We start from the raw sequence: 25,000 nt of genomic DNA, 5'->3' as shown, positions 1-25,000 counted from the left end.
GCAATGCATTATTTTCGCAGTAATTTGTGAGTTCCTGCCTTGCTGGCTTAATTTATCAAAATATCTTTGATTTTATTTTTTTTCCCATAAATTTTTAGAAAGCCAGTTTTTTGTATTATCTATCAAACACATCATTTCTATTTGATTAGCATATGAATACCAATGTGCAGGTCATATTGAATAAATGTTTTCGGAGCTGGGGAGACTTAATAATAATGCTGTACACTCCCCAGTGTGAAGATATAATTAACTTTTGTTTAGACCAAAAGAAATAGTTGTACACTATTTGTCCTTTAATCCTGGTAAGTGGTAATTTAAGATTATGGATCATAGTTTTAGACTTTTTAGACTTATTTTATGACCAGCATAGTATTTAATTAAATCCGCTTTTTTTTAATTTTGTTATAAATATTTCACTAAAAACGACTCAATAGAGGTAATTTAATGAATACTAAAAGAAACTGTAAATTTAAATGAAAAACAAATATTTCTAAATGGTTTTATTCGTTCCAGCATTAAATGGAGTTTGGCTTTTGATTCTGGGGTGGATCGCTTCAAATGCAAATATAAAAGGTGTAATTTGTGTTTGCTAATTTTAGAGTGGCCTTGTTAGACAGCTGCAGCGTTCGCTTCTATCGCTAGCATCCAGTACAATTAACCTGAAAGATCCATTCAGTGTGCAGTATTACCTTCTCTCTCTCACTTTCTCAGGCCATTGGAGTTGATGTACTCTCCAAAGCATACAGCCAAGAGGGAGTCCAGAGAGAAGAAAGAAGGGCCGGTGGATGAGGCAGAGGTCCTCATAGTGAAGAAAACCCAGAAGGGCAAAAAACCGTCCCTTTTGCTGGCGATGTGCCATACCTTTGGGCCCTACTTTCTGATCAGCTTCCTCTACAAATTCATCCACGACATTCTCATGTTTGTCGGGCCTGAGATTCTCAAGTGAGCATTCCGCCGTCCGGCCAGCTGCCTGTTTGGTTTTCTTTCTGGCTTTTTTTTTTTTTTTTTTTTTAACCTACTTTGAGATCCCTTTGCAGCCTTTTCCAATTGTCTTCTGGTCCTCATCCTGCCTGTGTTTCCTTGACAGGCAGCTGATCCTCTTTGTAAAAGACTCCAACGCCCCTTACTGGCAGGGCTATTTCTACACGGTGCTGCTGTTCGTCTGTGCCTGCCTGCAGACCCTCATCCTGCAGAAGTACTTCCATGTGTGCTTCGTGACGGGCATGAGGCTTCGCACCTCCATCGTGGGGGCCGTCTACAGGAAGGTGAGCCGCGGAGCTGCAGCAGCGATGCAGAGATAAGAGACCTTATTCACTACAGGAGGCGGTGTGGGCTAGTATCAGGAATGGATCTAAACGAGTGAGCCTTACAGGGGTGTCAATAAGACTTGTAGCATAGCAGTTTGAGCCAGTCCAGGTTTTACTGTTGAGCTTTGTTAGGCTCACTGCAGCTCCTCGTATTATTCGTAATGTGGAGTCCTGTTTAGCTATTCGTGTGGGAGCACATTTTCTGAGTGTAATCAAACAACACTATAAAATTAGCAAGGACTTGCTCCGAACAGCTGCAACTAAGTTTTTACTAAAACCATTGCTAATTAGGGCATGTAGTGTCAAAGAATACACAGCCCAAATGAAGTGTCAGAAATGCAGGGATCCTGTAGTGCAGTAAGGGACTCGTTACTGTGTGTCTGCAGGCAGGTGATTCAGTCAGAATAGCTGCACTGCCAATGGTGTTACAAGGTTGTAAAATGCTGTGTGGTCTGCTGTTGGTTCTCTGTTGGAATGGTGTGTGTTCTGGTCCCCGGTTTCAGGCTCTGATCATCTCCAACGCTGCCCGCCGCACCTCCACGGTGGGGGAGATTGTGAACCTGATGTCCGTGGACGCCCAGCGGCTTGTGGACCTGATGACCTACATCAACATGATCTGGTCAGCACCTCTGCAGGTGGTCCTGGCTCTCTACTTCCTCTGGCAGGTAAGAGACTGGGCAACCAATCTCCACAAATAATGTGCTGGGTATCACAGCCGTGGTACAGTACTAAGTGTGGAGGCGGCATGGAGTCTGGCTTCTGAGGTGTGATCATCAGATTGTTATCCAAAACAGAGCCGGCTTCTATAGCAGCTGGGAATGTAGCTAACAGCCCGTTGAAAGCATTGAGAACTTAATATTGAAGCAACAGAACTAAGAGTCACTTTAAATTTATAGCAAACATCGTTAGAGGGGAAGAGGCAGGTAAAATAGCATTTGAAATGGCTGTGTTATTCAGCGTGTATCTCTTTTCAGAGTCTGGGGCCCTCTGTGCTGGCAGGCGTGGCAGTGATGATCCTGATGGTGCCGGTGAACGCAGTGATCGCCATGAAGACCAAGACCTACCAGGTGAGGCTTTCTGCTCTTCTCCAAATTCTGAGGCTGTGCAGAGGAAAGACAGAAATACACTGAAGAGACTCCTCGGTACACAAAGCACTGTCCTGTTTTAGTGGTAGCTGTATAAACATCTGCTGTAGCTCAAATTGCATGTACTGCTTACAATTGATAGAGACCTTGTGTCTAAAAGTTTCTTGCCCAGCATTGACTGCAAGCTAAAAAGATAACAATGCTGTGGACCAGAAGGGGCCAGGCTGTAAGACTTTGGAATGCAAAGCATAAAGGGGCTAAAAGGCTCCCAGGGACTGGCGTTGGACCCAGAATTTCTCAGAGAGATCGAAAGAGATAATGCCACTGGGATCAAAGGGGCAAATTTATGGACCTTTTTTCTCCAGGAGTGTGAAGAATGCACTGACTTCAGAGGTTGTCACACTAGACTGCACACACACACACACATATACAGACACACACACACACACTAAATTAACAGAATAATGTGTTGTACCTTGACCATTGGTTAAGTGTCAGAGAAAGGGGAGGTGGACCATCTATACAAAAGGGTATTTAATGTCATGCAAACATTGTAATGATGAGTATTCTGTTTGTCCTGTACCTGGGACCAGACTCCCTGCATATTTCAATAAACCTGGCAACTGATTGAAGAAAAGGACTCTGTGCATTTTCTTGAATCTACTTAATCACCATCATTTTTTTTAAGGTACTTCAGGGTCCGATAACACATCTGAATTTAATGTGCATCTAAACAGAAAAACGATCATGTCCATTCCCTGTTGCACCTTGCACTCTGAGTCCATAATTGTCGTACGACGGTGATGCGTCTATTTTGGAATCGAAACAAGTTCGATTTGGTCCGATGTGACATGTGTTAAAAAAAAACTGACCAAAAAAAAACAAATGGGAAGACCCATTCTACTTCTGTGTTTCGCCAAACAAAAATGACTTTTTTTTACAAAGGTTACAAAGACTTTGAAAAACAAGAAAACATATGGAAAGACATTGCTGCGGACTTGGAAATGAATGATATGTGTTGTTAAACATGAAATCATGAACTGATAACATACATAAACACGTGGATTTTGTGCACATATGTACCAGTGAGCAGGAGGATGATGGGAAATGTAGTTCTGAGACGTCCATGCAGGTACACGGGAAGCCATCTTGAGGCAGGGAATGCAATTAAAAAGTAAAAAAGAAAGTGGTCGAAATATTCAAATAATACACACACTTTACATAAACAGTTGTAGCAACACATGGGAACATGTAACACAATAAAATAAAAAGGTCAGTTTAACATGGTTGAAGGCGTCTGACCTCGGTAACCTATTTTTTTCATGATTTCTGGCCTTTGATTGGTTTAACTAAAGAAGGCATTAGTATCCGTAGGCTTGAAGGATAAATATACAATTAAGACCAGATATTCCTGATCAAGATCCTTACACTGGCAATGGTTTAGACCTGTCAAGCTACAGTACAGTACAGGTTTAAACCTGACAAGCTGTGGTCCTTTTAGTTTAATTCACTCAAAACCTGAGTGTCTGGTGTTTGCAGGTGGCCCAGATGAAGAACAAAGACAACCGGATCAAGCTGATGAATGAGGTTCTGAACGGGATGAAGGTGCTGAAGCTGTATGCTTGGGAGCTGGCCTTCAAGGGCAAGGTACTGCAGATCCGGGAGGGCGAGCTCAAGGTGCTGAAGAAGAGTGCATACCTGGCAGCCATGTCCACCTTCACCTGGGTCTGTGCCCCTTTCCTGGTGAGTCTCAAACCACTGTCTCCAGACCCAGCACCAAACACCAATCAAAGTGGCTTATCATTGTACCTGGGCCTTGAGAACCCAGTCCAGCAGTGCTTTTGAACTGTGTCTGGGCATTCCTTTGCCTTGACTGTATCCAAAGCCATTGTTTTCATGAGTTCTGCCCAAATTTGCTGAGTTTATTATTTATTGTATTTATTTTTTACTAGTTTTTTAAATTCTTGATTCACCATTACTTGGCCATTTGTTACAGGTTACTCCCCATACTGTTAATATTGAAAATCACATGACTGTGTTCTTTTTAATAGTTTTTTACTACTTCTGTAATTATTGCTTCAGTGTTACTTGGCCATTTGTTAACTGATCAATTGAATACTTTTGCATTGCATGATGGCCTACTTTGGAAGAGCTACTCAAACTGATTGTCTTGAGTGCATTCAGTGCTGGAAGGAGCCCTAAAACACAAGCCCTCATTATCATCCCGTTGTTGACGTTTATCTTCCAGGTAGCACTGTCGACCTTTGCCGTCTACGTCCTGGTGGATGAGAACAACATCCTGGATGCCGAGAAGGCCTTTGTTTCCCTAGCGCTCTTCAACATCCTGCGGTTCCCTCTCAACATGCTGCCCATGGTCATCAGCAGCATGGTGCAGGTCAGGCTGTTTTAAATCTTCACTCACAGTCGCTGAGCTGTAAACCTGATCTCCGTCCAGTAACAAAGCCCTTTTTCTCTGCGTGTCGTGCAGGCGAGCGTGTCTCTGAAGCGGCTGCATGTCTTCTTGTCTCATGAAGAGCTGGAGGAGGACAGCGTGGACAGGAAAGCGATCACTGGCTGTAAGTGCCTGTCCCTTTACAAGAACGAACCACGGGGTCCTGATCAGTTGCTTCTACTAGACTTGTACTTTACAAAACTATTCTACCTGCAGAGCTTCATTGATCTAAAGGCCACTACACACCAAACACGATGCGAGAAACCAAAATGTGCAACGACACGGCAAAATTAATAGAACCTATAATTTGAAATTGTTTTATAGAGCTGTCAGTTTTCAAACATGTCTCTTCGCATCTGTATCGCTTCAGGTGTGTGGGGTCACGTCGCTGTGAAAAATTGCATACTTTTTTTTTTCCAACATATCTTCAAACCGGTAGAGTGACTTTTGAACATGTTTATGGACAACAGGTTAGGCGCTTTAGCAACCTGATACCAGCTGGTTTGACTGGAATGTGCTTACACTGAGTGTCAGTTTGCAAGTCTAAAAGCACTTTCATTTGTACCACCTGTATGTTGTTGCTGAGGGAAAAAAAAAAGGTAGCTATGACAATGATATAAAAAAAACATGTATAATCAGTAGCTTTTCCTCCTGGATGGGGTTGCTGTGCACTCATTTGTTTGTCACACTTTTAGCTATATTTTTTTAGCACAATGTCAAGTAACCAGATTAATGGGGGGGTGGAAGCAGTCCGGTTAGATAATTTACCACACCATGGAACTAACAAGGGTGCATTGTAGCCTGCAAAAAATGTAACACCGATCACAAAAAATGAAACCCAGGGCAAACTGTTCTTAATCTAACAGCCTTTCCGAAAATTGACTCTGTACTGCATCTGTGCAGCAGATGAAATGTGCTGTTCCCGATTTCAGAATCAAACTTGGTGAAGTGCTTTTGTGTGAGTTTAATTGTCTGACATTCATTATTAACCAATGCTCGTGAAACCAGGCTGTTGTTACTTGTTACTTAGCAGGCATCTGTTTATTGCATGCCTTGTAACTGAAGGTGTTTCAGCTGGTATGTCAATGTTAGCTGGTCTTGAGTATTCTGAATTAGAAGTCAGAGGACTTTTCGAAATCTCTTGGAGTAGAATGCAAGAATTGGCAGTTTGATCTGGTAGGAATAGGTCTATGCCTTGAGATTAGGAGGCAGTGTTTTCTAGTGATAAGAGCTGAAGGACTGGGAGAGCTGAGAAAGTGGTTAGAGCTGAGGTACCATTATAAAAGTTTACCGCTGTATTATTGCACAGTATTTGTTGCAGTTTTACCAATGGTTATACTCTGCATTTACCACAGTTTACCCTGGTTTGCCATGTTTATTAATAAGCTTTATTCTACAGTATATCTATGCTTTACAATGCTTACATATGCTTTACCCTGCTGTTACTATGCTTTGTTACGCTTTGCTGTGCTTTTCCTGTGAGAGACTTTTATAAAGGACTAGGAGGTAGTGTGTCCTGGTGGTTGGAGCTGATGAAAGCTGCCAGGAGATCATGGTTTCAGATGTACCTTGCCCAAACCTTCTAAGACTTGTCTCCTGTTTATCAGCCTCTGACAGCATCTCCATTGTGGACGGGATGTTCAGCTGGTCAAAAAATGCTCCCCCCTCTCTAAAAAGGTAAGAAGGTTTGTCAACATGAAAGAATGTATTATGCATCTTGCTTGCAGAAACCTTTAATGTGTGTTATTCCTATCCTATGCATATTATGCTTATACCTGGTTATAAATGTCAAACTACTGATCTGAGCTGCAGGAAACAGCCCCTTCATGATATAAATAGGTTAATCACCCAGGTGCGATTGTGCATAATAGTCTCTTGTAGCTTGTGAGGTTGGTGAAAATATGCAGGCATTCCTGAATACAGCTATAGCCAAAAGTTTTGCAACACTGAGAATTGTAGGATTTAGGCATAATTAAAAGAAACTATATGAACATAATTTAGATCTTGTATTTAACATCATGTAATCAAATAAACTACAAACTGATACCAGAAGCTGTAAAAGTAGTACAGTATTTCATATTCGATTTTGAAATGTCGCAATTTTCAATTGGTGTCCAGTTTTTTGTTAAGTATATCCGCAGGTTTCATTTGACTTAGTTAAGCGAAACTATTTAATACTATAGGGTGCTGCAAAACCTTTGGTCATTTCTGTAAATTAATAGTGGGATTAAAGCCATTTCCCATGTAGCATTAAAAAAAAAAAGGAAACTAGTCCACTGCCATCAGAGGTTTTTGTTTTTACCCCACCACCCCATCTCACTGCCCTGCCATGTGCCCCATTAGTGAGCCCCGCTCTTGTCTCGGTAGGATCAACGTGTCCATCCCTGAGGGTGCGCTGGTGGCCGTGGTAGGTCATGTGGGCTCTGGGAAGACCTCCCTGCTCTCCGCACTGCTCGGGGAGATGGAGAAACAGGAGGGCTTAGTCTCTGTCAAGGTACAGAAACTGTCGCTGCCAGTATCTTACTGCACAGGGCTTAGTGCACCATGAAATACAGTGCTGTACCACACCTGCATAAAACACTCTCTACCCCACTAAGCAAACGTTAAACATTTTCACACAGAAAAAAAACTACTGAAAGCCTTCCATGCCAAGATATAGAATTATCGTGGCATTGCCAGGGCATTGTAGATCTGCCGCGTGTTTTGATATGCAGTTTTTTTTCAAAATGATGTCACACGCACTTAACATGATCATAAAAAAAAAAAAAAAAGATGTCAAGATACATGTTAACTTCTAGCAGCCCCTTTTCCTCCCTCCCTCCCTCCCTCCCTCCCTCCCTCTCTCTCTCTCGCCAGGGCTCGGTGGCCTATGTGCCCCAGGTGGCGTGGATCCAGAACGCCACGCTGCGGGACAACATTGTGTTTGGGCAGGAGAGGAAGGAGCGCTGGTACCAGCGAGTGGTGGAGGCCTGCGCGCTCGTGCCTGACCTGGAGATCCTGCCTGCGGGGGATGAGACTGAGATTGGGGAGAAGGTACACACACCACCCCCAGAGAGAGTTTGGCTTTTTTCCATGTTACTTAAATCCCACATTATCAGGTATTCCAGGTACTGCATATCATGAACCATGGCAATAATTCAAGGCAGAAGACAAGTACACTTAAAAAGCCAAGGTCAGATAAACAACTGCTACTGGAAAGTTTAGCAGGCATATATTTGAATAATAACCACGCTGATACAGTCTGTTCAATAGGAGTCTTAACTGTGTGTCTTGGTCTGAATCCCAGTGTTCGCTCTCCCTCTTCTCAGGGTGTAAATCTTTCCGGCGGTCAGAAGCAGCGGGTCAGCCTGGCTCGAGCCGTGTACTGCGACTGTGCCGTCTACCTGCTGGATGACCCCCTGTCTGCGGTGGACGCCCACGTAGGGAAACACATCTTTGACAAGGTCATCGGACCCAAGGGGGTGCTGCAAAGCAGGGTGAGCTAATGGTCTGCATTGTAGAAATGCACCAGAACTTCAGAACCAATTGCCTAAGTTTGGTCAACCTAAGTTTGCATGGACATTTTCCTACAATATATACTCCCTTATGACAGCTGGTCACAGTGATCGACTTTTTAACGGTACTGATATCTGATTGGCTAAGAGAACCACATGCTAGGTTTTGATTACACTTGCATGGCGATTTTACATACTCTTCCACATAACTGTGAATGTAGGTCACCATGATGCTGCCAGTCATGTGGTGTTTAAACCGGGTAGCATTTTGAAAGCGATGCATCTCTGACTGAAATGCGTTTGCAGACCCGGCTGCTGGTGACCCACGGGCTGAGCTACCTCCCGCAGGTGGACCTCATCCTGGTGCTGGTGGACGGGGAGATCACAGAGATGGGCTCCTATGAGGAGCTGCTGAACCGACAAGGCGCCTTCGCCGAGTTCCTGCACACATACGCCAGCGCAGAGCAGAACAGAGGGGAGGAAGGTGAGGTCCAGGCAGGGATTGCCACAGCGAATGCAAGCCAACAGGCATTGCAGCAGAGCAAACGACTACACCTCCATGGCCACAATTCAGTCTATAAAACTAATATAAATTAGTGTTCAGTGTACTGTTCCAGATCCAGATGTGTGTTTGTCATACACTAGGCGTAGTGTTCCTCATGCCCTGGTTCTGTTATGCACAGTGTCCCTGATTCCCTTTTATGTTCTATACTAGGGGTATTGTCCCAGATGACCTGGCTTTGTCAGACACACTGCCAGTCCTCTAACTAATCACGGCTCTTTTTCCGGCTCTTCTGGTTTAACATTGACCTGTGTGCATTGTGTCCCCTTTGTTCTTTTGTTTGCCCTTCACTGATCAGAAGAAGGGAGTGTGAAGGAGGAGGAGGAACAGGAAGGTTTGTGGGTGTTTCAGGGTCACTAGGTTGCATGCTTCGCATGTAGAGTTTTTGTTTTTTCTTTTTCTTAAACCTTGAAAGATACAACTGACTAATCTGTGTTCAAAGGAAGTAAATGCTCAGCGCTCTGCACTGTTCTCTTTCAGTGTCCTCCATTGTGGGGCTTGAAATAACAGACGTGTTTGTACCTCTGTTTTTACAGTCCAGTCAAACGGCGTTGCTGCTCCTTTCCCGGCAGCATTGAGCTGTGTCCTAATCCACAGTGCTTGTGTGCTGACTCATGTAGTTTGCTCTCCCCTGTCTGTGCTGTTGTGCAGCACTCTCAATCTTGTGAACCTCTAAAGAAAAGAGACTTGAGGTTAATAAAGACCAGAGCCACCAGACAAACAGGCTGGTTATGAGCATGTACACATTCTTCAGCAGCAAGGAAGGGGAATTGCAGCAACAGACCCAGAGAATGGCTTTCCTCTAACAGGACGTATCTCTTTATAAAACCTGAGGTGACACACAGTCTGTGCCTTAATTCTTTGGATTTCTGGCAATTACAGTTCAGGCGTCTTGTGTCATTCTGTAGCGTATACTGCCATCTTGCAAGATTGTTTTAGATAGATGGTGGGGTCTATTTTAATGGTCTTTACAGTGACAAGTGTTAATAAGGGGTCAATAAATCACTCCTGGTGGAAAACACCAGCAGGTTTAATAGTTAAAGGGCGGCGATATTCAGATGCACCTTTTCTAGGTTGTTAAAATTGACCCAGTGTGTGACTGCCTGGTTTGAATTGCTGATGTTTGATTCTGATCATTTTGATGATTTGTTTCCTAAAGTAGTTCCCTCTAATTCTCCCGGTTCAGAGTGTGTTGAATGCTTGTGTTTTTGTTTGTCACCTTTAGATCCTGAACCCTGGTTACAGGCTACAGAACTTCAGAAATTCACTGCTTTTATTGGTTTTTTTTTGGGTGGGGTGTAGATCTGACCAGTCCGACAAGTAAAGATTTGAAAGTATTAGAGAATGGCGCTCCTGCAACTCTCCTCAGGTTAGTCTGCATTTTATAATGAATTCCTCCTGTAACATGCAGGGGTGACTGGCTGTAAGGGGAGCATGTAACCGCTTCTGCATTGTGGATGACATGGAAATGTTAACTGATACACTTGACCATTCCTCCTCTGTGTGTCTACCACTAACCTGTGTCGGTATCTCTATCCAGGCCACGAAGTGCAGGCTCCGGAGATGGTATGGACTCCGGCAAACACAGCAGCAGCAATGAGGTGTCTGGTAAACACAAACCAGGGGCCAGCAACGAGGCTGGAAAACTGACTGAGGCAGACAAGGCCCAGACTGGCAAGGTAGAAGAGTTCACACATTTTAACCCTGTCGGTGACCCTAACGTTCCTTACGGTGGTACAAATTAAAATGTTGCTCTCTGCGCCCAGGTGAAGCTGTCAGTCTTTTGGGAGTACATGAAGGCAATCGGACTCTTCCTGTCCTTTCTCAGTATCTTCCTCTTCTTTTGCCACCACTTCTCCTCCCTTGCCTCCAACTACTGGCTGAGCCTGTGGACCGATGACCCCATCATCAACGGAACGCAGCCCCACACTGAAATGCGCCTGGGCATCTACGGAGTGCTGGGGCTCTCTCAAGGTACAAGACAAGAAGGCAACTTCCAGTTGCTTCACACAGGACAGAATGCTGTAGGAAAGTGCATTTAAGGGGTTACAAGTTAAGGGGTGATAGTATTGCACAAAGGTTCAAAGTAATACAAAAATGACTACAAAAGATTTAGAAGTGAGTAGTTTTTCGAGATTTACGATTATACTGTAAATACAGTGTAATTGTAAATCTCGAAAAACTACTCACTTCTAAATCTTTTGTGGTCATTTTTGTATTACTTTAGTATAAATACATGTTAATTTGGATTCATATGTTGTTTTTCTCTGACTTTATGTGAATGAAAAGACACACATTTGCCCGTTTTCCCATTGGAAATAGAGATATTTTGAAATATCACTGTCCTGGTCACAAAAGCAAAATTTGTGGGGAATAATAGCCATTTTCTATACTTTTGAGGCATAAGCAATTAGGAAATAACACTTACTACCCAGGAACAAAAAAAAATAATAATAATTGTTACACTGTGTAATCGATCACTCTCTATCTTCTGTACTAGATTGCTGATGCGTTTAGCCTATGTAACTGCATCACATAAACTGCTTGCGTTTACTTTTTGTATGCTGGAGTTCTGTAACCTACTGAGCTGGGTTTATATAAGTGTTTCCATTTTACTGATTGTCTATACTATTTTATTCCCGGGAATTCTAATTCTAAGTTAAGGTAATTGAATTAACAAAACCCACAACCCAACAATGTGATTAGGTAGGATTTGTCATACCAACTTCACAATGAAGTAATTGGTTATTAATGTGTCAGGAGGGTCAGTCGAGCAGCATAGCGGTGTCGCTAGGCTCACCCTCCCGCGTGTGTTTCGTTGCTGGCAGGCGTGGCCGTGTTCAGCTACTCGATGACCGTGTCGATCGGGGGGATCCTGGCCTCGCGACACCTCCACCAGTCCATGCTGCACAACGTGCTGCGCTCACCCATGAGCTTCTTCGAGCGCACGCCCAGCGGGAACCTGGTCAACCGCTTCTCTAAGGAGACAGACACCATCGACTCGGTCATCCCCGGCATCATCAAGATGTTCATGGGCTCTCTGTTCAACGTGCTGGGCTCCTGCGCGGTGATCCTCGTAGCCACGCCCATTGTCGCCGTCATCATCCCGCCCCTCGGCCTGCTCTACTTCTTTGTGCAGGCGAGCGCATTTCATTGACAAAAACACACTACTGTTTCTGGGTAGAAATTCACGTGAAACAATCCATTTAAAGTAACTGCAAAATATCCATCAATCCCTTTTGTACTTCCGTGAGCTACATATGTTTCAGGTGTGCAGTTTCTAACAGCAACACACATTATAGCACAGGTGTATTTTAATTTGAAAATATGATATCTGGTACTACATTTAGGTTAAAGGAAAGTTTTATTCTTGGGTTATGTGACTTGTACTCCCTGTCATTTTACCCCAGCAGTGTCTTCTGGGTAAAAGTATGTTACTGGCTGAAAGCAGGTCAGTCAATAAGGTTATTTGCCAGAAAAGAAGCCGATGAAGGGGACAGTCCACACACCACCCCCCTCCCCAAGGTGACCCAGGAACAGTTTTTTTTTTTTTTAACCCAGTATAGTATGTTTTTTAAAGTAAATACATGTTTGCTGTAATATGTGTTTCTTTCTTAACTGCACATCTCAGACCTATAAAAGGAATAGATGTGGAGCTATTTTGTTAGCCACAATTACTTTAACATGTACCACAATAAACAGTGAAGAGCCTCCTTTTCAAACATACAGCATCCTTGTGATGGGTTGGTGTGTCTGTGTCCCACAGCGTTTCTACGTGGCCTCGTCCCGGCAGCTGAAGCGTCTGGAGTCAGTGAGCCGCTCGCCTGTGTACTCCCACTTCAACGAGACCCTGCTGGGAGCCAGCGTGATCCGCGCCTTCCAAGAGCAGTCGCGCTTTATCAGGGAGAGCGACAGCAGGGTGGACCACAACCAGAGAGCGTATTACCCCAGCATTGTGGCCAACAGGTACCACTGCACCCTAACAGACAGACTGTCGCGCTGCTTTCCCTCGTGTGCTTGGTTTGTTAACTCTGTGTTGTCCGGTTGTGTTGGCAGGTGGCTGGCAGTGCGCTTGGAGTTTGTGGGGAATTGCATCGTCTTGGCTGCGGCTCTGTTTGCCGTTGTCGCCAGAGACAGTCTGAGCCCAGGCATCGTGGGGCTCTCCATCTCCTACGCACTGCAGGTGAGACCCCCCCCAGGGAAGGGCTGGGAGAGGGTGAACACTCAGGGCTATTATCCCCCACGGCAACCGGGATATAGAGGAGGTGTATGCCTGTATATGCATATACACTTGAGAACCATTTATCCTATTGTCATTAAACTTGCTGTGTGTGTTTCTTTGCATAATTTCACACTGGCATACTCTATCCAGGTCAGTACCCAGTGTCATGTTAGTTGGCTACACAATTTCACACTGCTTTTGATCAAGCAGGGTTGACCTGGGTGACAGGCGCAAGTAAACAGTGTGTGTATCAATGCCCCAGAAGAAGCTTGTTACAGACACTTTCATCCAAGCTTTACTGAATTGAACTGTCGGCCCAAATGTTGATAGAGCGAATGTGTCATTATCCCTGCTGGCTCATGGTGTGTTTCAAACAACAAAAATATGGCTAAACAGAATAAACAAAAACGTTCCTTGTGGAAGTGAAACTTAACTAATAGCATCTGATTCGTTGGGTTTTTGAAAGACCTCTATGTAATAGGCCTGTGTTACCCTTTTTTTTCTTTTCAAAGATAACAGCATCTTTAAACTGGCTTGTTCGGATGTCATCTGAGCTGGAGACCAACATTGTTGCTGTGGAGAGAGTGAAGGAGTACTCCGATACAGAGAAAGAGGTAATGACCTTACTGAAGCAGCCAGTATACAGGGAGCTGTGGGAATATTCCATTGTGCTGTGATTTAGAGATTGGAAGGCAGATGTTGTGTTCTGACACCCCCCCCCCTCCAGGCGGTGTGGAGGGTGGAGCAGACGGCGCCCCCCCCGGCCTGGCCCACACACGGACACATCGACATACGAGACTTCGGCCTCCGCTATCGAGAGGACCTGGAGCTGGCCCTCAAGAACATCAGCTTCACCATTGAAGGAGGAGAGAAGGTGGGGCTTTCAAAAAACTGGTCTTGATGTAAGACCATTGTTATAATTTTTATTCAAATCCAGAATCAGTGTAACTATTGACCTTCAGTTTCTTGAGTTACATTGGGCGTTGCTTTACCTCAAGGTTATACCGACCTGTTGCATAATTGAATCCAATCTAAATTACCTCCAGGTTATTCTTGGATGAAGTGTAAAGATTTGTTTAATGTTTGGACCTCTCCTGCAGGTGGGGATTGTGGGGAGGACAGGGGCAGGGAAGTCGTCTCTGACGCTGGGTCTGTTCCGGATCATCGAGCCGGCGCAGGGGAAGATCCTCATTGACGGAGTGAACATCGCTGAGCTGGGACTGCATGACCTGCGCTCCCGCATCACCATCATCCCGCAGGTAATCATGGCAGCAACACCAGCAGCTACAACTGAGGCACAGGGAGGCAGTGTGGCCTTGCAGATGGTGTAATAAGGTAAAATGTGGAAAACATATTGCAAATGTGTGCCTCCCTCACCGTCAGGATCCTGTGCTGTTCTCGGGCACCCTGCGGATGAATCTTGACCCCTTCGATGCGTATTCCGATGAGGAAGTCTGGAACTCTCTGGAACTCGCTCACCTCAAGAACTTTGTGTCGGGGCTCCCAGACAGACTGAACCACGAGTGTTCGGAGGGAGGGGAGAACTTGAGGTAATGATCGACTACATTGGTTCAAAACTGAGGTGCTCTCCTGGAGCGGGAGAAACGTCTCTATTCATTTATTTGTAAATCTTACCCGCAACAGCTTGGGGCAGCGCCAGCTGGTGTGTCTGGCTCGGGCTCTCCTTCGGAAAACCAAGATCCTGGTACTGGACGAGGCAACGGCAGCCGTCGATCTGGAAACGGACAACCTGATCCAGTCGACAATCCGCAGCCAGTTTGAGGAGTGCACCGTCCTGACCATCGCTCACAGACTCAACACCGTCATGGACTATACCAGGTACAACGCAGGGGCAGCGAGGGGGAGAAGGGAGCATCCAGGACAGTGGGAGGATAGATACTTTAGAGGAACAGCTAGAGCAAAAGTTGCAATAAATAAAAGTCAGTTTGACCTTTGTGTTCTCTGTCCATTTCAGGGTCCTGGTCCTAGATAATGGTCAAATTGTGGAGTTTGATTCTCCAGCCAGCCTTGTTGCCAAGAAAGGAATCTTCTACAAAATGGCCAAAGACTCTGGCTTGGTGTAACTGCAGGGTAAGGGGTAAGATCAGCAGCATTGTCTGAACTGGATCCTGCTGTCGGAATGGTAGTTTCATTGTCCCTGCAGGCCAGCGGCTTTCGAGAACCAGGGAGAGATGCTCCCCACCCCAACCACGGTCTTCTTTCTTTCTCTTTCTCGCACTCTCGCAGTATGGCACGTTGATGTCCCTCCACGTGCTGTCTATGCACTTGGTTGTCGCCTGCATGGATTCATGTCTCTCCATTGTCCAGTAGAAGGATTCTTGGTAATGATCCCTGCTATGCAGTTCTTTTTATAGTACACAGTAGAAACAAGTGTAAGGCAGTGGCTCCCTGCTTCAGTCCACACTCCTAGTCTAGGTTTTTCAAATGGCCCTAAATACTTCTTTGAGAAAGCCAGCAGTCCTACCCTGTGTGACTTTAATAGGCTTGTACAATAAATAAATAATAATCACTTAAAAAAAAAAACAAAAAAAAACAAAAAACAAAAAAACAGCTGGCTAAAAATAAAATACTTACTGTTAGTGTACCTGGTGGGAGCAGGATTGTAAGCCACTGGTATTTTAAGGTACTTGCATTGTCCTCCAATTAATATTGATCTTTGCTGTCCATGACAATTCTTGGCCAGTAAGTGGTGCTATTGGTACATAGTGCTTGGGTTGGGGAAGAAGGATGTCAGATCATTTAACAATGCAAGTACCACCATACTTTGTAAAAATGAAAAAAAAAAAAAAAAATTAAAATAGATATGTACACTAGTGAGCAAGAAGCATTACTAACTTAGTTTTTTTGTGCAGTTGTCTGTGACGTAAGTCATACTTCTGATAATGCAGTCTATACAGCTTAACTTTAATTTATGCTTGCTTTGCATTTAGTGGTGAAAAGACTTAGGGATTGTCTTCTCCAAATGAAAAACCAAAAGTCCAAATTGCAGGTAACAAAAACCTGAGCAAGCCCACACCGTTTCTGTCAGTTTTAACCAAAATATCAAAGTCAGTTTTGTCGAAAGTGCAGTATAGCTAGCATACGTGAGTGTGTGTGTGTGTGTGTGTGTGTGTTTCTGTTTCTATTCTAGCTGCTTTTGGGGGCTCGGTCTCTGATTCTGTGGCTGGTATTTCTCCTCTCCCCAGTGGGAGAGCTGTGGAGGCATTGGCTACTCCTGCTGGAACTGCCTGTCCCTCCCATCTCGCAGTGGAGCTATGGGGACCAATGCAGCTGGTGCATCCTCGAGCATGCTCTCTCAAAGGGTATACCTTCCACAGTCCAGACTGACATGTCATCGTGAGCTCTGAACACACAAATAATCCTGAGCTTTCAAGCAAAGATAAAGGATATTGTACATCCCACATTGAAAAGCCATTTCAATCTTGCGCTTTAAACACAGGAAAATAAGTACACGTCTATTATGGATGCAGCAGGCTTCTAATACCACGGTTTTCAGATGGAGATTACTTATATAAAAATTCTCCGCAATTAAGTGGACATTATAGTTCTAATTTTATTTATTTTTTTGTAATCCCGCTGGTGTATTTCAGTGTTATATCTGATGAATTGTTAGATCCCTGTATCATATTATTCTTGATTGTATTTCCACAATGTATTGTGTATCATCATTTCATTCATTGTCATCTTGGATATCTGTTACAAGAAAGAAAAACTAAAGAAAATGGCATTTACTTTTACACTTTTGTTACTGTATATAGATTCAGATGAATATTTATTATTATTATTATTATTATTACGTGTACAGCTATGGCCAAAATGTTCGCATCACCCTATAGAATGAACAAATTTTTCTTCATAAAGTCGAATGAAACCTGCTGAAATAATGTTACATTAACATATTACAAACCACTTTGTAGTTTTTCATATACTTAACAAAAAACTTCCAAAAATGGAAAAATGTGACATTTCGAAATCTAACATGAAATACTGTACTACTGTTAGGGCTTCCGGTAGACTTTTGCAGTATCATTTTGTAGTTTCTTTAATTACATGATGTTAAATAAAAGCCTAAATTATGTTCATATAGTTATATAAATTCTAGGTGATGCAAAACTTTTGGCCACAGCTATACATTAAGTTTGGATTCTGACTGAGCAGCTTGTTTTGTTTTGAGAGGATCTGCTGTCCTTATGTGAAAAAACTTGAATAAAAAAGACTTTAGTTTGGAATTTAAGGTAACATATAGGACAGCTGTGTGATTTCTTAATGCAACGATGAACTATTTGATAAAGCACAGTAATTAATCCAAAACAGTTTATATAAACCTTAGGAAACGTACAATTGCACCAGCTCTTTGAGGATTTTAAATACATTTGATGTCGTGTGTTTAAAGGGGTGTGAATATATTTCAAGAGTTAAAACTGCCTTTAAGTATAATACACATACAGAATGGGTTTAAATACACAAACTACTGTACTCCCGCTGGCATGTGTGACGCAGTGAATTGCCAAAGTAATAAAAAAGCAATTGTAACTATAATTTTAAAAAAAATTAATAATGGAGGGCTGGCAAAATTAAGCTGTAAAGAATTTGATGATGAAATCCCAAATCAGTGCAGCTTGACGACTCACTGTATGTTATTGTATAGGTCTGGACTAACAGCTGGGTGTAAAGGACCAATCATATCACTTATTTTTTTATTTCTTTCAAAAAATACAAAATTGTACAAACTTTATATGCATGTTGTCAAAAAAAAAGCATGAGATTAAATATAAACCAGACAGAAGTATGAATATAATAATAGTTTAGACATACACACACATGCTGACTAATTATACGGTTAGCAGGCCAATTTGACACAGTTATGGAAAAACAGTTCACTGCAGGGCTGTAAAACAGCAAATATAAAATGATTGTGGGGAACAGTAATCTACACCCTCCACTACGTGGCCCATAGCTGTCCACTGAAGGTGTTACTGCATTTGTTGCATTGTCTAGAATAAAGCAGCAGCATGCAACGTGCTCACAGGCACACTGAATACCTCTTGAAGGATCACACACTTCATATACTGTATGTACAGAATGCTTTTTTAGTGTTTTCCACAACACCTTTGCAAAGTGGACAACTTCACGTTTTAAAAAAAAAAAAATCACCCTGTATCTATGACATCCATTGTCCATATCAGCAGATGTTATTTGTAGTTCTGTTCTGATTCAGCCAGACATGGCCACAATGGGAAGGCTGTGCTGTATTTCTTGGGATTTATTGAACAGTATTTACACTTTCAGACTGTCAAAGTAACCGATACCAGTAATGTGAGTGAACTATTGTACTTAACAGGCAGAGCCTGTTTATTGAGGTGGTCTGCCTTGTGTTTTAGTGTTGCCATCACTGAGGCACAGGGACCAAGGTTACAACTGACACTGAAATGACAATATTGATTTGTGCTTTTGGATCAGGCCTGTGTGGTTTCCAAAGCTAATGAATATTTTGCTGCCCTTGTGATACATAAATAGTGATTCTGCCTAATCTCACTCCTTGGGAGCAAGGTGTTGTCAGAGTTTGGAAAGTTAAAGCAATATTAAACATAATATGGACATTCAGTAATTCTTTGTTTTAAGAGTCTGTAGAAGGCATCCTGTTAAATGCCTCGACATTGCCCTGTAATAACGAGACTTTAATACAAATGCATTTTGATTCTAGCTTCATGCACCTCGATTAGTGTTTAAGACCACACTTGCAAAAGAACTGCAGCAAAGTCTGTTACCTTCACCTCCAGGGTTAGGCCCAGTCTAACCAAAGCTATAGACATTCTTGAATTAAGACAACGAAAAACAGACATGGTTGACACTAAAGAAAAGGAGACGCAGTAATATACACAGAAGAGGATATTTATGAAAGGTGAAAAATACATCTGAAGATCTTGTGTTAACGTCCAGTTTTTCCCCATTTTCTTCCCTGATCGTTCAGGACTCCTTGAGCAGTGCATTAATGACAACGAGATGAGACATCACCAGCTCCTCGTCATCTTGCTGGGAAAGTAGTGTTTCATGACCTCAGGAACCTCCACTGGAAGACCCTGTAACTGAGGGTATTATACCAGGCTGGCCTCCCGGCACATTCTGTAGAAGTGACCTCTCTGTTCAATAAGGTTGGACGGGGTGTCTGATTCCACAATCAGACCCTTGTCCATCACTATCACCCTGTAGAGGGAAATGCACACACTTCACAATTCTAGAAATTAAACACCTTTAAAAAAAAAAAAAAAGCGCTAAGTTATACATATAATAAACTGTACAGCAGTGATTAACCTGCCTGGCAGTTAATATATCGTTAATATATCTCCTCCCCCTTTGCTCTGACCATTCCCAATAGCAGGGGTGGTCAAAGTTGGCCCTTCCACTCCTGGTCTTTGTTCTAACTTTGTTCTAAATTGTTTAATTCAACCAATTAAACCTCCATCCAGACCCTGAAGTAGTTAATTATCTAACTACCTGTTAAGCCTGGACTGCCCTCCAGGACAGTGATTGGACACCCCTAACCTACAGTATACCCTGTCCTGTCTGTTCCCTTCTCCCCCTCACTGCCCCTGCGTTGTACCTGGTATAGTCCATGACGGTGTTGAGTCTGTGAGCGATGGTCAGGACGGTGCACTCCTCAAACTGGCTGCGGATTGTCGACTGGATCAGGTTGTCAGTTTCCAGGTCGACGGCTGCCGTTGCCTCGTCCAGTACCAGGATCTTGGTTTTCCGAAGGAGAGCCCGAGCCAGACACACCAGCTGACGCTGCCCCAAGCTGTTGTGGGTAAGATTTACAAATAAATGATTAGAGACGTTTCTCCCACCTCAATCCCAAACAGATGTAGTCGATAATTACCTCAAGTTCTCCCCTCCCTCCGAACACTCATGGTTCAGTCTGTCTGGGAGCCCCGACACAAAGTTCTTGAGGTGAGCAAGTTCCAAAGAGTTCCAGACTTCTTCATCGGAGTACGCATCAAAGGGGTCAAGGTTCATCCGCAGGGTGCCCGAGAACAGCACAGGATCCTGGGCGAAGTGAAGAGAACAGTTTAATCAACTACATTATGAAGGGGATACAGAAAGCCGGTTTATGACATAGGCTATGGGAAGATTATACATCGCCTTTAGTTGCTCAATCAGCAATCGTGTGCTACCTGTGGGATAATGGTGATTCTGGACCTCAGCTCGTGGAGCCCTATCTCGGCAATGTTGATCCCATCTATATAGATTTCTCCTTTGGCAGCTTCCAGGATTCTGAAGATTCCCAGAGCAAGAGACGATTTTCCAGCTCCGGTCCTCCCAACAATCCCTACCTACAGAGAGACGAACAGTCATCAACTTAAGAAACTGATGTTACAGTAATGGCTGTAGCAACTGTAACTGCAGCTCAGAGCTCTCTTACCTTCTCTCTCTCCTGAATGTAGATGGAGATGTCCTTCAGTGCCCATTCTAGCCCCTTGCGGTACTGCAGCCCATAACCCCGGAGCTCGATTGTGCCAGTCTGGGGCCAGGCAGGGGACAGGGGGCTGTTTTCCAGGGTCCACGCTGCCTGCAGGTATAATACAGGGTGAATTTCTTATGGGAGGGTAGTGCTGACAAGATGGGAAGCTACTCATTAATTCTAATAAAAAAAAAAAAAAAAAAAAAAAATGCTTTATTCTTCATGTGCCCTTAACAAAAGGTGTTGTAATTATAAAGCCCTGTCCCAGTAGCTCACCTCTTTGGGGGTGTCTGCGTATTCCTTCACTCTCTCCACTGACACTATGTTGTTCTCCACATCTGTCCAGGATCGTACTATCCAGCTCAGGATTCCTGTCACCTGCAACACAAAGTTCTTGCATGAGGAACATGGAACCGGTCACTTTACCAGCAGGTTATGACCATTTCACCAACTGTATCTCAGAATTCTGTGAGCTCACTTTGTAGATTAGAACCTCTACATCACTGAAAATCAACGTTAAAATAATTGTTATTCTGTACAACTCTGGCTGTTTACTCTTTTAAGCTCCTTTTTTTGAGGCTGCTAAGGTCCTTACCTGCAATGCGTGGGAGACTGACAGACCCACAATGCCTGGACTCAGGATTCCCTTTCCCATCACAGAGAAAATAGCTGCAGAGAGAACAATGCAGTTTCCCAGGAATTCCAGATTCACAGCCAGCCATCTGAAACGAATAAACACATGGCTTCAGATTTACTAACATGGATTTTCTCATGCACAAAGTCTCTAGTGATTTAGTCATAAAAAGTAATACTTGTTTTTTATGCATGCCTGTATAAAACTCCTTGTTTATACACACACACACACACACATATATACAGTGCCGTGAAAAAGTATTTGCCCCTTGTCTGATTTTCTGCATTTTTGCATATTTCTGACACTGAATTTTATCAGATATTCAACCAAAATCTAATATTAGATAAAAGGAACCCTAAGTGAAAAAATAAAACAACATTTTTATACTTATTTCATTTATTTATCAAAGAAAGTTATGCAACACTGTGGCATAGTGTCCCACCCCTTTATTTTTATCAGTGTTTTATGTTGTATGTAGTGTGTTAATGTTGGTGTTTATACAGAGGATATAAATATGGGTTACGAGCACAAGTGTTTAAAATGTATGTTTGTATTTAGGCACAAGGATTGCACAGCACTTCACGTGCAGGCAAAATAATTTGTGAGCACGGGGAATTGCACTTTTATTAATTCAGGTGCAGTTGTACCGAGACTCCAATTGAATGATTGATCGAACAATCGAGTCTCGGTACAGCTGCATAAAAGCTACATGTTTTCACGCACTCGGGGTTGTGTGTTCGGAAGTGGAGAACGGGTGAGAGAAAGGTGAGTTTCATTAAAAATAACAACTGCTACAGCATACTAGAAGTGCCAGCATGGTACTTGTTTGTCTGTTCGTCCAGTGTCTTGTTTAGTGTTGTCCGTTTTGTTACTTTTTAGTTTGCCCACAAGTGCCGTGTCCTGTTTTGGTGTGCTGTTTTTGTTTAAATCTTTTGTTTATTATTATTATTTAATAAAACACTGAGCGCAGTCATTGCGTCTCAGTTTTCATCCACCATTCCTCACTGTTTGGAGTCTGCATTTCTGGTCTGACGTCACCCCTGCAAAGCCACCCTGTTCACAAACACCCAATGCCCCTATGCAAAAGGTAATCGCCCCCTTAGGCTCAATAACTGGTTACACCACCTTTAGCAGCAATAACTGCAACCAAACGCTTCCTGTAGTTATTGATCAGTCTCTTAGTGCCGTGGAGGAATTTTGGCCCACTCCTTCATGCAGAACTGTTTCAACATTTGTGGGTTTTCGAGCATCAACTGTTCGTTTCGGGTCCTGCCACAACATCTTAATGGGGTTTAGGTCTGGATTTTGATTAGGCCATTCCAAAACTTAATTTCTTTTTCTTCAACCATTCTGATGTAGACTTACTTGTGTGTTTCGGAGCATTGTCTTGCTGCATGACCCAGCTGTGCTTCAGCTTCAGCTCACGGAAGGATGACCTGACATTCTCCTGTAGAATTCTGATATATAGAGAACATATCATGGTTCCTTCAATGACGGCAAGTCGTCCAGGTCCTGATGCAACAAAGCATCCCCAAATCATGACACTACCACCACCATGCTTAACCGTTGGTATGAGGTTCTTACTGTGCAATGCAGAGTTTGGGTTTCACCAGACGTAACGGGGCCCATGTTGGCCAAAAAGTTCCATGGAAAACTGTTCCAGAACTCTTGAGGATCATCCAGGTGCTTTTTGGCAAACTTGAGACGAGCATTCATGTTCTTAGTGAGCAGTGGTTTCTGCCTTGCTACTCTGCCATGAATCCCATTTTTGCCCAGTGTCTTTCTGATGGTGGTCATGAACACTGACCTTAGCCAAGGCGAGAGAGGCCTGCAGATCCCTGGATGTTGTTCTAGGGTTCTTTGTGACTTCCTGGACGATTTTACACCTTGCTCTTGGAGAGATCTGGCCACTCCTGGGAAGATGCACTACTGTCCCAAACTTTCTCCATTTGGACAATATGGCTCTGACTGTGGTTTGGTGGAGCCCTAGAGCCTTAGAAATGGCTTTGTAACCCTTTCCAGACTGATAGGCATCAACAACTTTTTTCCGGAGGTTTTCAGGAATTTCGTTTGATCGTGGCATGATGTGCCTCTAGAACCTGTGTGCTGACAACTTCACTCTGATGGTAATGGCTAAAGTTAGTCAGATATATATTGGGCAGGGCTAGCCCAAATCAGGCCTGATTGTTAACCAAAGTATTCAAACAGCTGACCCTAACTGTCCCTTTAATTGGGTTGAGTTAACTAGGGGGGCAATAACTTTTTCACACCTGCAGATTGCATGTTTGACTACATTGCACACCAAACAAATGAAATAAGCACCAAACTTTGGTGTCATTCTTTTTCTCAGACTCCCTCTATACACTACTACAACCCACAAAAAGATCTGACCAAATTCAATGTGAAAAATATGCAAAAATGCAGACAATCAGACCGGGGGCAATGTAAGAAAATGTAAAACTCAGACCAGATACTGTGCAGACTTCTATCAAAGACTTTTTTCCTATGTTGTAGTCACAATAACAGTGTTAGAAGATGTCATTCCATGTACACAATGTTTACAAAGAAAAAAATTAAAGGGCGTAACGGTATCTCTATTTCATCACACACGTGACTCGATGTCAACGTGACATTGCATGGACCTAAGTAACCACGAACCACACCCCAAAAAAAACACAAAAAAAAACTTCCACATGTGTCATCCATGAACATTCCAATGCAATTTATTTTTTATGACATGAACAACATGTTCGGAGTACTTCCGTTTACCAAAAAGCAGAACATTATCAAAATAAGGGTTATATAATAATAATATAATAATATGATCATAGAATAAAACATAATGAAAGTAACGCAACGGCACCTCTACACTACAAACTTACAAAATATCATTATAATATGACCATGGTATAAAGTTCAATTAATAACAAAACTTCAACATAAATTCAATCCACGTACGAATTTTTTAGGCTTATTTACCTTTTACAATACTTACACTAATTTTACTCAGTAATATGATATATATATATATATATATATATGATATAGAAATATATCTATATATAATATGATATAATATATATATATATATATATATTCTGGGTATCACATCCCATTGTTATTGCATCCCATTGTATTCTCTTACACCTGTTATCGGCATACTCCAGTTATCACTATACTCCAGTTATGTGCATAGCGTCACACCAGTCCCGAGCCTATGCAATTATGAAGAGTTGACTGTATATACAGTATATATAATTTTTTTTTTTTTTTTTGCCAAAAATATTGGAGAGCTCGGGACTACTCTCTGTAAAAGCCACCTTCTGGACATCTATAACATTATTTATAGGAATCCATAGTGTGCTGTTTATGTCTTGCTGTTTGAAGTTCCAATATAAGTGTCAATGCAGTTACCTGGTGGCAACAAATCTGGGGAAGTAGGATTTCTGGTTCTCATCCACCCTCTGGTTGGTCTGCAGGATGAAGCGAGGCTGCTCCCCGAAGGCGCGGATGACGCTCACCCCTTGGACTGTCTCGTTGAAGTGGGTGTAGATGGGGGACCTGCTCACGGATTCCAGTCTCCGCAGCTGACAAGAGGTGGCCACATAAAAACTCTGGAACAGAAATACCAAGACTTGAATTATGGAAATACCTGCAATAACGCTGTCAATTGACTGACTGACTCAACATCTTTAAGTTTTTCGCATCTAATTCCTTCAGGAAATTTAGTAACGGAAACCTTCTATTTCCTCACTTGTACAGAT

The 25,000-nt window shown here is 42.9% G+C and overlaps 3 protein-coding genes across 5 annotated transcripts in view; 2 read left to right on the top strand and 1 right to left on the bottom strand.

The window, feature by feature from the left end:
* The window catches only part of LOC121301145 (serine/threonine-protein kinase SMG1-like), a 9,325-nt gene extending 8,667 nt beyond the window's left edge, over positions 1–658 (top strand). Inside the window, exon 19 of the mRNA XM_041230281.1 lies at positions 614–658. Coding sequence (XP_041086215.1) covers positions 614–658 — 45 coding nt within the window. The remainder of the gene's footprint in view (positions 1–613) is intronic.
* LOC121301402 (multidrug resistance-associated protein 1-like) overlaps positions 1–16,970 on the top strand; it is a 67,545-nt gene extending 50,575 nt beyond the window's left edge. Inside the window, exons 1-25 of one of the 3 annotated variants that reach the window (XM_041230773.1) lie at positions 716–942; positions 1,088–1,265; positions 1,811–1,972; positions 2,282–2,374; positions 3,932–4,135; positions 4,641–4,787; positions 4,881–4,968; positions 6,452–6,521; positions 7,212–7,338; positions 7,701–7,877; positions 8,153–8,320; positions 8,645–8,822; positions 9,199–9,234; positions 10,203–10,269; positions 10,441–10,579; positions 10,667–10,874; positions 11,729–12,039; positions 12,667–12,866; positions 12,957–13,083; positions 13,635–13,736; positions 13,850–13,996; positions 14,223–14,381; positions 14,506–14,672; positions 14,767–14,961; positions 15,098–16,970. In XM_041230773.1, the coding sequence (XP_041086707.1) occupies positions 725–942; positions 1,088–1,265; positions 1,811–1,972; positions 2,282–2,374; positions 3,932–4,135; positions 4,641–4,787; positions 4,881–4,968; positions 6,452–6,521; positions 7,212–7,338; positions 7,701–7,877; positions 8,153–8,320; positions 8,645–8,822; positions 9,199–9,234; positions 10,203–10,269; positions 10,441–10,579; positions 10,667–10,874; positions 11,729–12,039; positions 12,667–12,866; positions 12,957–13,083; positions 13,635–13,736; positions 13,850–13,996; positions 14,223–14,381; positions 14,506–14,672; positions 14,767–14,961; positions 15,098–15,206 (3,777 nt within the window). In that variant the 5' untranslated portion in view covers positions 716–724 and the 3' untranslated portion in view covers positions 15,207–16,970. Of the gene's footprint in view, positions 943–1,087; positions 1,266–1,810; positions 1,973–2,281; positions 2,375–3,931; positions 4,136–4,640; positions 4,788–4,880; positions 4,969–6,451; positions 6,522–7,211; positions 7,339–7,700; positions 7,878–8,152; positions 8,321–8,644; positions 8,823–9,198; positions 9,235–10,202; positions 10,270–10,440; positions 10,580–10,666; positions 10,875–11,728; positions 12,040–12,666; positions 12,867–12,956; positions 13,084–13,634; positions 13,737–13,849; positions 13,997–14,222; positions 14,382–14,505; positions 14,673–14,766; positions 14,962–15,097 lie in introns of those variants that run through there. The other 2 variants (XM_041230774.1, XM_041230776.1) reach the window with 2 other exon arrangements.
* A 227-nt stretch (positions 16,971–17,197) lies between these two features.
* LOC121301205 (multidrug resistance-associated protein 1-like) overlaps positions 17,198–25,000 on the bottom strand; it is an 8,710-nt gene continuing 907 nt past the window's right edge. Inside the window, exons 2-9 of the mRNA XM_041230349.1 lie at positions 24,651–24,914; positions 21,198–21,324; positions 20,879–20,980; positions 20,564–20,710; positions 20,316–20,474; positions 20,021–20,187; positions 19,745–19,939; positions 17,198–19,347 (exon numbers count right to left, since the gene is read on the bottom strand). Of these exons, the coding sequence (XP_041086283.1) occupies positions 19,239–19,347; positions 19,745–19,939; positions 20,021–20,187; positions 20,316–20,474; positions 20,564–20,710; positions 20,879–20,980; positions 21,198–21,324; positions 24,651–24,914 (1,270 nt within the window). The 3' untranslated portion in view covers positions 17,198–19,238. The remainder of the gene's footprint in view (positions 19,348–19,744; positions 19,940–20,020; positions 20,188–20,315; positions 20,475–20,563; positions 20,711–20,878; positions 20,981–21,197; positions 21,325–24,650; positions 24,915–25,000) is intronic.

This window comes from Polyodon spathula, chromosome 27, assembly GCF_017654505.1.
Source record: "Polyodon spathula isolate WHYD16114869_AA chromosome 27, ASM1765450v1, whole genome shotgun sequence".
In the NCBI taxonomy this organism is placed as follows: domain Eukaryota; kingdom Metazoa; phylum Chordata; class Actinopteri; order Acipenseriformes; family Polyodontidae; genus Polyodon; species Polyodon spathula.
Note: the sequence above shows the minus strand (reverse complement) of the source record. Positions and strands in the feature narration are given on the sequence as shown.